The sequence below is a fragment of the Seriola lalandi genome, unplaced genomic scaffold (genome assembly GCF_002814215.2).
Source record: "Seriola lalandi dorsalis isolate HSWRI2012SDOR001 ecotype SW California unplaced genomic scaffold, Sedor1 jcf7180002054522, whole genome shotgun sequence".
Lineage (NCBI taxonomy): Eukaryota > Metazoa > Chordata > Actinopteri > Carangiformes > Carangidae > Seriola > Seriola lalandi.
In genome coordinates this window covers 970,395-981,337 of record NW_019525075.1, presented here as the reverse complement: position 1 = coordinate 981,337, position 10,943 = coordinate 970,395, and the positions used below count along the sequence as shown (strand labels likewise).

General features: G+C 43.8%; 1 protein-coding gene across 1 annotated transcript in view; it reads right to left on the bottom strand.

Moving 5' to 3' along the window:
• Positions 1-90: 90 nt before the first annotated feature.
• The window catches only part of wnk2 (WNK lysine deficient protein kinase 2), a 26,113-nt gene continuing 15,260 nt past the window's right edge, over positions 91-10,943 (bottom strand). The window contains exons 11-27 of the mRNA XM_087176029.1: positions 9,789-10,487; positions 9,478-9,527; positions 9,225-9,387; positions 9,017-9,133; positions 8,750-8,920; positions 8,591-8,633; positions 8,305-8,466; positions 7,250-8,121; positions 6,651-6,708; positions 6,461-6,525; positions 5,739-6,328; positions 5,397-5,629; positions 5,068-5,298; positions 4,771-4,869; positions 3,906-3,950; positions 3,466-3,788; positions 91-2,736 (exon numbers count right to left, since the gene is read on the bottom strand). Of these exons, the coding sequence (XP_087032155.1) occupies positions 2,467-2,736; positions 3,466-3,788; positions 3,906-3,950; positions 4,771-4,869; positions 5,068-5,298; positions 5,397-5,629; positions 5,739-6,328; positions 6,461-6,525; positions 6,651-6,708; positions 7,250-8,121; positions 8,305-8,466; positions 8,591-8,633; positions 8,750-8,920; positions 9,017-9,133; positions 9,225-9,387; positions 9,478-9,527; positions 9,789-10,487 (4,191 nt within the window). The 3' untranslated portion in view covers positions 91-2,466. The remainder of the gene's footprint in view (positions 2,737-3,465; positions 3,789-3,905; positions 3,951-4,770; positions 4,870-5,067; positions 5,299-5,396; positions 5,630-5,738; positions 6,329-6,460; positions 6,526-6,650; positions 6,709-7,249; positions 8,122-8,304; positions 8,467-8,590; positions 8,634-8,749; positions 8,921-9,016; positions 9,134-9,224; positions 9,388-9,477; positions 9,528-9,788; positions 10,488-10,943) is intronic.

Here is a 10,943-nt window from a genome sequence, read left to right as displayed (position 1 = left end):
CAACACTGGTTTGAAAACAAGAGACAAATAAGGATTGATCTGCTCAGAGTGAACTGTGAATGAAACAAGAACATGACTAACACCGCATGGTGTCAAGCAAAAATGAATTTATTATTACTGTCTTCACGTATGTACAGCTTTTGTGAAAGAGAACCGATCTGACGAGGTCAGGAAAGTGTGGGGGAAACAGCAGGCAAAAGCAAACATACAACTAGCTTTCACTGCAAGCGTTAAAGAGATCAAAGACAGGAATTACTGTGTGAAGCACAAAGAAAATAGCAGGATAGGACATGTTCTCAAGAAAAACAAAATCATCATCCAGTCATCATGAAAGAAATTCTGCCTTTAAGACAAATATTAAGCTTAAATCAAAATATTGTCACACTTTTGCAAACATGGAGGGATTTTATAGGGGCACAAATTTACATAAAGTTCAGTTTACTCATTACAAGGAGTAGGCTACTACTTAGCCTGTGCAAACTGCTGTATAATGTCTTCTGTGGCTCTAGAAAAAGCTCTCCCAAATTTGAAAAATAACTCTAATGACGTCAAAGATGTTACAGAGCTGTATTATGGGAAATGCAGGCTCCAGCGTTTCTGGAACTTCACCCGTACTGGGGACTAACAGTGAGGATATCTCAGCCTCTGTCTGTATCATCTTGACCACTGTTAGACCCCCAACTGTACGGAAGTGCAGTATTAAATCAATTGATTACTCCTTTAACTGAAAAAAAAAAAATAAAATGTTGCGTTAAAATTGAAAGTAACCGTTTTGTTAAGTTCAGTCTGCACTTAAGCGATGTGTTTACAATGGCTGTCTCAGTTTTGAAGAACTGCCTGACTCATTATGTCCATCCTGCTTTTGACTACATAGATTTTTGCTACTGCTTTGTTTTCATAGGATACATCAAAACACTGATGCATTCAACAAACTACTCTCCACAAGGGAATTAAAGAAGTTAGACAAGAGAAGTCAGTATTGAAAGTGTTTTTGAGGCGTTACTATTGAAATAACCGAAACAGTGATAGTGCAATATTTGGTGGAGATCTTTGAGTTAAGCCGTAATACATACAATTAGATGTATGAGCCAGATGATCGTGTGAGGCCAGCATCTAATAAACATGACTTACAAAACCTATGCATTGTACAAATAACATGTCAAACAGTTGTTGCTTCTCAATAATTCACATTCTTCATGACGTCACTAACATCGTCATATCATCAGCATTTTTATCAAACAACAACCAACCACACAGTAATCTCTTAAAAACCACAAAGGCAACAATATATAAAGCTACAGACTGCATCAGCAGAGGTATGGGATGATTATGATTTTGACTCGTATGTTGAGTCCTTCAGCCCTCCTTGTCGTATGGTTTCAGTGCCAGTTTCTCTTCACAATATCCTCCTGTAACTCACCACATCAACCTGTGCACATTCAGAATATCAGTGTATTCATGCAGGCTGTGGTGCAGTTTGTAGAGCAATCCCACAAGAAAATCAGTGAACAAGGAAAAACCCACAGTTAAAATATTAAATTACCTAACTCAGTTTTGGACTTTTTGATATTTTATCAACTGCAACATGACCAGATTATTGTGATTAATTATGATCTGTTGTTCTGTTCTGTAAATCAAATACGTTTTAATCCACATTCATTATTCAAATCATGTTATTTACCTTTGAAGGTGAAAGCATATATAGAATCTCTAGTGTCTGCTTTTCTCCAGAAAACTGAAACTGCAATTCAAGGCACTCTCACAGGTGTTTTTTTTTTTTTCACCTGAAGATAAAGTTCAAGTTCATTCAAATCTCTTAAGGATATTTCAAGCGCTTGTGCTGGAAGCATTTCATTGATGAAGAATGAAACCTATCCTTGGACTGAGAGAGCAGAGTAAAGCAACCGGTCCTAGTGACCAAGATGTCAAGTCTTCACAGTGACGGCATGATGGTGGCTAATAAGGTGTTGCATTAAGACACAGAGCTGCAGCACCAACCTATGGATTATCTAATGTTAACTGTACAAACACAGGAGCTATGTACAGACTAACAAGAATTCATATATATACACACGGCAGCTTCTATATAGGAGTGATATGAGCAACACAAACATGAACTATTTATATAAACACAGGATGAATGGACAGTACGTTATGTACATTCAGTGAGTGGAAAGATATGTAAGCAATGACAAAATCTGCACTTTTTAAGCCTGACTGGGCTAACTATACATCTTTAAATGTACTACTACCGTTACACTGCACTCAAGGATTATGTACTGCAATATGGACATGAGGTATGTTGATGCAAATGAAACAAAATAAAAGTCAAGAATAGAGACGAGTATGTACATATGGTTACATACATGCTGGTTAAATATATACAGTATATGCACATAAGATTGACTAGGAGTATAATGAGATTTCTTTTTGGTAATAGAGTTGGAAGACGCAATGCTACTCAGGTTAGAGAGTCCTGGCTTTGGGGTCAGGCGGCTGATATGATTTAGCTGGAGCCGGAGTGGGGGTGTCCTGGGCTGAGGGCACAGCAGGAAAGGCAAAAACTCCTGAAGGGAGAGGGAAGGAGGACAAGGCCCTTAACGGAGCAGGAGAGTGTAGCTGATAGCTGGGATGGGGTCCTGTGGAGGGGGTGGTCATCACTGTTGACCCCGGGCTGTCAGGCCATGACAGGAGCAGACTGCAGGCCTCTGGACCAGAGGCCGTCCATGATGATATCTAAAAAGGATGAGATAGTGGACAGATACACAACTTCACAACAATGATTAACTACGTTTACACAATGCAACTATGTAAGTAAATACACAAAGTATATATAGTTTGTATGTGCTGCCTGACAACCTGTAGCACATTTAAAACATAACTGTAAACTTCTCTAGTCTCTCAAGCTTAGCTACAGCACGTTTGTGTGAAAGTGTCTGTGGGGTGGATGTAATGTAGCATTCCTCACTGTCGTTGAATTACATTTATTACACTCTTCGGTACATGTTACTTGTTGTTTGTTAGTTGCTGTTTGTCTTGTGATATTCAAGTCAATAAACGAATTACCTAAATAGGCATTCGCTGTAAAGCACACTACTTGTAATGAAATGTGCGGTGTAAATTTAATTTCCTTGTGGTAAAATGGCAGAAACTCTGACAGAGCACAAATTGCATCAGTGTTGTGTAGGCATTCATTAACAATCTTACAGTATGTGGTAATATGTCTTAGGAAGTCAAGAACAATCAGTGAGCAAGGATGCAACTTATCATATCTATCTATCTATATATCTATATATTTATATGATGTGTGTATGTATATGTGTATATATGTATATATGTGTGTGTGTGTGTGTGTGTGTGTGTGTGTGTGTGTATATACATTCACACATACATATACATACACATATATGTATATGTAGCATAATGCTGCATAACTAGCATGAAACTCACTAGCATGAAACTCACATCTGAAGCACTAGCCAGTTGTCTATGTGTTCGAGGTACAACCTGATCCCACAGGTGCTGCCCACTGATGCTCAGAGAGTTAGTGCGTGGCCTGTGGGTGACAATAAGAACCTCCTGGGCCCAGTCGTCCATCAGCCGTTGCAAGTCTTCAGGCAGATTGCTTTCATTACCACTCATTGAAGTGCCAGTGTATGTGGCTGTCTTGTTGTTGCTGTTATTGGCCTGAGCTTGGGCCAGTCCCATCACTGGCTGATGAGGAGGAGGTGTGGCACCAGTAGGCGGCTGCTGTGATTGATTAAAAGCCCCTGATCCGGCCGCAGACCCTGGGAGGACACACACACACACACATACACACACACACACACCAAGTTTATTGAGCTCAATTTAGCAAGCTCAATAAATTGAGATTCATTTTAGTGAGACACTGTAATTCTACATACTGCTGCCACGCTCTTTGCCGAGACACAGTCGCTTCAGTGTTGACCCTAAAAGATAAAAAAGACCTTATACAAGTTATCATTAGCATTACTTAGTATTGATGATCAATAACAGGACGCAGTGCAAAACAAAGCTTCTGAATACTGCCGCAAAACAAAGCAGAAAACTAAAACCAAAATAAATGGGTAATCAAAGCAATAAGTCCCCTGAAACAAGAGAAAAGTCATGCAGGTGGCCCATGTGAGAGGCTGAGAGTGCAGCTTGGATTGTTAGAGAGGCAGAGGTAAGAAAAGAGAGAGGCTAAAAAGAGATGAGAGATTAGAAATGTTAGACAGATTGGCGTGCATGTGACATGCAAAAGTCCGTTGCCTAGTAATGCATGGTGGATGACAACAGCAGAAGCATCAGTAGAAGACACTTGAAATGTGAGATAATGTCCATTACTATTATAATGAATTTTGATTATCCAAACCTCAAACATCTGAAACAAGGCAACAGGTCGAACTATTATATTGGGCAATTTCTTGGTCTATGAAAATTGTTTAAATTCATGATTCACATTTGGAAAGGGTTTTTGAAATAACCTTTAAAATGAAAAAAACAAACATTTAATCAATCAAAAGTTTACTTTTTCAGAACAAACTTTAATCTTCAGGGGGTTTGAATAAACAATATCTTTCTGTGCAAGCATAGAACACAAGGTGAAAGCAAGTAATAAGAATGAGGCGAGGCAAAAGAAAACCCAGTAGTGTTGCAGAACGGTTTGGCAAAGACGGAAAAAAAGGATATCAGTGAGATTAAAGAGGAGATATAGAACATATGGAAAACAAACAAGTGACGCTATGCGAGAAAAGAGGAGATACAAACAGATAGACAAAGACACAGGCCCACTGAGAAATCTAGCTCGTGGCTTGCTACTGGATTTATAGGTCACTCTCTCAGATGGTGGAGGGTAATTAGACCAGCCTGTAGAGGAGTATAATCAAAGAGGGAGAAAGACACCAGGGTAAGAGGAGCACACAATGAAATACCCAACCTTATTAAATAAACCACCATAGTTGTTAAGAAGAGTTTGCTGTTCTGTTCTAGATCTGCTGCTGTTCTAGATCTAGTGAAATCTAGAGGTTTACAGTCTAGTGTAAGAACTGTGTCGCTTGTGGTCACCTTGTCCGGGTGGAACTTGTGTGCCGGTGCCGTCTCCATGTAATCCAGCGTAAATGTTATCAGACGACAAAGACCCCTTGAGAGAACAGGGCTGCTGAGTCTGCACAGGCTCTGAGGTTGAGCAGGGAATGTGGCTCGTGCACGACCGCGCCCTGCCGTGAGTGGGGAAAGACCCTTTGGCTGGAGAGCCATTTAAACTCAACGTGGGCTCACCTGTACCTGTAGCAGCACCTGAACACACACACAAAGATACACGCACAAGCATCAGAATCGTACACTCCTTGTAAATATTCGACTTACAACGCTGGAGATTCTAAAAAGATACTGACTGGATCTGCTGGAGTCACTAGTTTTGGTTGTGACATTTCTAAATTGTTGAACCAGAGGGCTGAGAAGTTTGCCAGGCTTCAGCTTGTGCTTGCTGGATCTCTTTCTACGGCCGGCATGTGGTGCAACGTGTGACAGACCCAGGCCAGAAGGAGGGGCTTTGCCAAGCCGGCGATATAGCAGTTCCACTTCTCCCCGCTGATGGGCCTGCAGTTCAGAGATCTCCCTCAGATGTCTGAGGGGGTGAAGGCAGGAATATACTGGTCACTTACAAGCTAAATGACAAAATATTTTCAAGTAAAGACACTAAATTAGGTTGAAAGTAAACCACTGGCTATGCTTACTTCTCCCTGAGTCTCTGTAGTTCCCTCTTCATGTCCGAGTCCTCCATCTCTGAGTCATTATCGCTGCTGCCATAGGCTGAGCCATGCACACCTCCATGCCTACTTGGTGAGTCAGAGCTCTGCACACTGCTGCTGCGCCCTGATCGACGGAGGAAGGCCACTGCCCTCTTCATGAGGTCACTTCCTCTGCGCTCGGAGCGAGTATGTTGAGATGGGGTGGCAGGAGCCAGCTTTGCAGGGCTACTCTCAGCCCCCGAGTCAGAGGAAAGGAAGCGAGCATGGACTGTGACGTCCACAGGGACAGAGTTCGAGGTCAGGGCACGGGGCAGGGAGCCCCTCTTGGCCATGGAAGGAGGTGTGTCCAGGTAGAAATCAGGCGGGGCAGAGTAGCGGCTGCAACGTGTTCTCTGTGTAATTTCGTCTTCAGTGCTTATCACAGAGAAACGGCCAATTGTGGTGGAGGTAACCATGGCCTCAGCCTGAACATGGTCCTCACTGTATGCTACAGGGTGCGCCGGTGAGGCGGCGCTGCTCCAGCTCCTTTGTTTCACATCGCGTCTGTTGGCCACTTCAGGAGGAACAGAGATGATCTGTCAAAAGCAAAGAACAGACTGAGTATTCCTACAGCATCATGATGCTTCTCCAGTAGCAATTGCGGTGGGAATTAATCCGAAAGACAGAACTACTTCCCCCTAAATGTGAGGAAAATATCCCTTTCGCACCTTAAATCGACCTCTTGTTCCGGAGCAGGAAGCAGAATGAGGAACGTGTCTTCTTGACAGCGAAGCTGCAAAAATGTCCACAACACTGAATACTAAGCCACTGCAGTAATAAACTAACAGTAACACATAAATTCAGTCAAAAGCTAATGATGCCAGTTGTGACACATTAATTAAAGTACGATGTACATACCACACACGGCTGAGTCACTCAGTGTGCTCAAACTATCCATTCTCTCTGGAATTTGAGGCTAATCAAGGTGACAGGATGAGAGATGAACAAAACACATGAGAAAACTAGATACAGAAACAGATACAAACCATTAATCAATGTCCTGTAATATACTTCTTAATGTTGCCTGTATTTAGAATATATGGCAGAATGCAGACCCTACCAATAAGTGATGTTTTTCACGTACAACAAATAACAGCCATAATTCCCTTGAATTCCCAATGTACAAATCGAAATACAAGAAAAAATGGTGATAAAAATGTGATAAAACATCATTTTATTTTGTAAAAAAACTAAACAATTTCAAAATAGATTGATAGTTCTTTTAATGCATAGACTACATCCAGATAGCAACTGAATCTAAGTTTTTTATATTTTCTGATGCTGTAAAAGGTTTGTTCACACAAATAATGCCTGTAAATACAAAATAAAACATGTATGCATATGCAATACTTTGTTGTCAATCAAACTGTTTTCATTATACTCTACTATACAGTGAAAATATTCCACCTGTAATTTATAATGTGAAAAACCTTAATGACTGGTGTTATTGTACTTACCAGCTGTTCTCCTGCCCTGTAACGTCCCTCCCCCATCGGCCCTGGCGTGCTGTTTCCTGACCCTCCTGTGGCGCTGTCTGGACCAGGAGGAGACTGAATGTACTCAGTGCCGGAGCCTGGTGTCTCTGCAGCACTGCCTGATGGATACATGGGAGCATATTCCTGGTAGAGCAAGTTCCTTAGTTTTTCGTCCAGTGTTTTTATGGTGCTGTCCACAAAGCCCCCACGGCCAAGCCGTCCTTCACCATCTGACTCACCAGGCCCTGCTCCCGGCTGGGATGGCGCTGGGCTCTGGGGTAGTGAGGACACTTTGGTCCCTCCCACGCTGGAAAAAGGCTGGTGGAGCACCACAGGCTGCTGTGGTCGCTCGCTTCGCACTGCAGAGGTGTAAGAGACAGACAGCGGCTCTTTGGCTGAACCTGGCTCCTGGAGGGGAAGTGGGGTGAGAGGAGGCCCACCCTGTGAACCGCTCACATCCAGAGATAGCGGCATGACCAGAGGGCAACAGGGCACCTCCTCGGCCATAGAAACAGGACATGTCATGTCAGCCATCTGCTGAGCGGCGTGGATTGGGGAGATGGAACCCAGAGGGGATCCCTGTGGCTCATCCACTGGGAAAGATGTATGTGGGGACGGCGGGGGCAAAGGTTGAGCCCTGGCTGGCTGAGCCTGATGCACACTGGGCTGCACTGAGCTTCCCACAGGCTCCACTGATGATACAGACTGAAGCGTTGGGGGAGCAGACACAGGAGGTGACAGAGTGGCAAAAAGAAGTGGGTCTGTGTTGGACATTATTGGAGGACTACAGAATCCATACACATCATAGGAGAAGCCTCCACTGCCACCAGACATTGTAGAGGATGACCCCTCTTCTGCAGGAGGAAAAAATAAGCCAGATTTATCAAAGATCACAAGATTCAAAAATATTTTTTGAAAGTCATCAAATGCCCATGAGAGCTGAGGGATGTCTTTCATTTAGCTGCCACAAGGTGGTGCTATTGCTCCATGATGCTGTCAGACATTGTGCTGAAATTGCTCTGTAGAAACAAAGTCACCTCTGGATGCAGATGGCCTTGCAATGCCGCTGTCAGCAGGCTGGGTGGTGGTTGAACTCCCAGGTGACTGCGTAGTTGTGCCGTCAGATGGGGTGTCCTGGCTGGATGTGGGTGTCTCTTCTACAGGGCAGATTATGAACCATCTTTTTCCTGTATGAAGAACTGCAATCCAAGATTTCAGACAGTTACCACACCATGCTTTTACAATTTGAATGTCACATATGAAAAAAGGATTTATTAAATATGCAGATGGTTACATTTTAGAGAGAGAATCTTTTTTTTTTACCGTTCTGCTGATAGACAGGCTGAGGTGCTCCAGGCTGCTGACTCTGCAGAGTGATCAATAGATGTAAGCTACGTGAATATGCTACTTGCCACTTGCTTTGCCTCTCTGTATTTATTTGTTTATATCCATGTCCATGAATATGTCTCTGTACCCTCTTACCTCTCCCTCTAGCCCCTCAGAAATTTGGCCTTGTTGTGGACTACAACTTAAGGTGGAGGCCCTTTCACCCTCTATGTCTTCATTCAGCATGTCCTCAGCTTTATCCACGATGTCCTTTAGCTGGTCGATGAAGATCTCCTTCTCTAACAGAAGGATGAAGCCATTGTCTACCTGTAGGCATACAGTTTTAAAAAATAAACAATATCAAAATACAAATATAACCAGCGGACAAGACAAAAGCTATAAATGGTAAGAGGCTGAACTAACCATGTAAGTGGCAATTTCCTCTGGAGCATCTCCATCAAGATCAAACTTAAATGTCACCATTTTGTGATTGTGAGTCTCTAGCTGGCATTCGACCATTTTATCACCAGTGTTGCAAACCTGTGGTGGAAGAGGTTACACCTTAAAATCACAAGCATTACAGTTTTAAGAAATTGTAACTTCAGTTGTCTGAAATGACACCGCGACTCACATTGAGCATGCTAAGTTTGGGTTTGCTGGTCTTTTCTTGCCGGGAACGTGTACGGGCAGACTTGCGGTGGTGTTTCCTGGGTTTTCCATCCCCCTTCCCCCCACTAGCCAAGCTGTCATAGCCGTCACTTGTTTCCTTACCAGATGCCACATCAGAGTTGAGACTATGAAAAAGAAAAGATGAAAACACTGGTTGGTGATACATTTTCATCACAGTAAGTTACAGAGAAAACAGAATCTGTAGAGACACACACCTGTCATAGGCATAGTTCAGTAAAGATACTGGTTTGTCCTGAAGCACATCCTGCAGACAGAAAATATACAGCAGTGTTATTAATGTTAATGTGTGCTATTAGCTTTTGACCTAATGGCTTATCTCAGTGAGCTGCTATCAGGATAGAAGTATAAAACTGATGTGAATTTAATAAAAAAGGCGGCCAGTTTGAACGTGTTTTCTGAGTAATAATAAGACGTTGCTGATGCAGAGACAATTTTCATCCAGGAAATGTGTACGCATAGATCAGTATTACACTCAAAAAGGTGCAAACTTCGGCTTTATCCCTACCTCTACAGAGGGCTCTTGTTGAAAGGTGCTAGACGCAGATGTCATTTCGAGGTTTTGCTGAGTTGTGGCGAGGCTGGCACACTCAGGCAATGAGACTGCTGTCTGGATGCCAGTAGGCTGCAGAACTGGAGCTAGGACTGAAGCTGCGACAGGAGCTGGAGCAGGAGCGGGGGCTGCAGATTGCACTGGGGCTGGTAGGGTGACAGGGATTGGGGCCGAGACTAAACCTGTGTGTTGGGGTTTGCCAATAACAGAAGACGTGTCTGAGCTTGTAGATGAGACTTTTGGTGGTTCAAAAGCAGGACCTGATGCTGAGACTGGTGCTTTAACTGGGGCTGAGGCTGGAGCTGGTACTGCTATTGGAACCTGCATTGGAGTTGAAGCTGGAGTTTGAGTTTGCGGCATGGCTGCAGCTTGAGCTGATACTGGGACTGGTGGTTGGCTTTGTGCTGGGACCATAGCTGGGGTTTGTGCCGGTGCTTGGGATTCGACTTGAACTGTAGCTGAGACTGACATTGAGGCTGGGGCTGGAACTGGAGATGGAACTGCAGGACCTACAGTTAAGTCTAGGCCAGCTGCAGTAGTCTCTGCATCAACCCCACTTCCCCAGAGAGAAGTCTGAACAGAAGGCAGGACGGGGTGGACCGGAGCCAAAAGCTGAACATCTCCCAAATTCCCCTGTGGAGCAATCGTCTGTACCTGAAAAAGAGAGCACATTTAGGGAATTGTTCATCAGTCAGTACAAATATTGTTTACCTTTAAATGCCCAAACGCATGGCCTGCATGCACTACACCAACGGTTAAGACCGATTGCCACCTTACTATTACAGATTTCCCATGACCAGCCATTACAGTGAGAACTGAGTCAAATATTCACCTGGATAGGCTGCTCAGCCATTTCCTGCTCAGGGTGGGGGGCGGGGTATGGGGTGGTTCGTACCTGGGAGAGAGGTAAGTAATGGGTGGAATGGAAGCTACAAAGGTTTGGCTGAGATGGAGCAGGGCCGCCCTGCTGCTGGGGCATTGCAGGGGGCATGGCCATGGTAAGAAGTGGAATTGGGAGCACCATATTGGGCACGTGCTGAGGTGTGGACAGAGGGGTCTGAGGGGTTCCTAGAGTAGGTATAGAGGGCAAGGCAGCATGAGGGGTCAGAG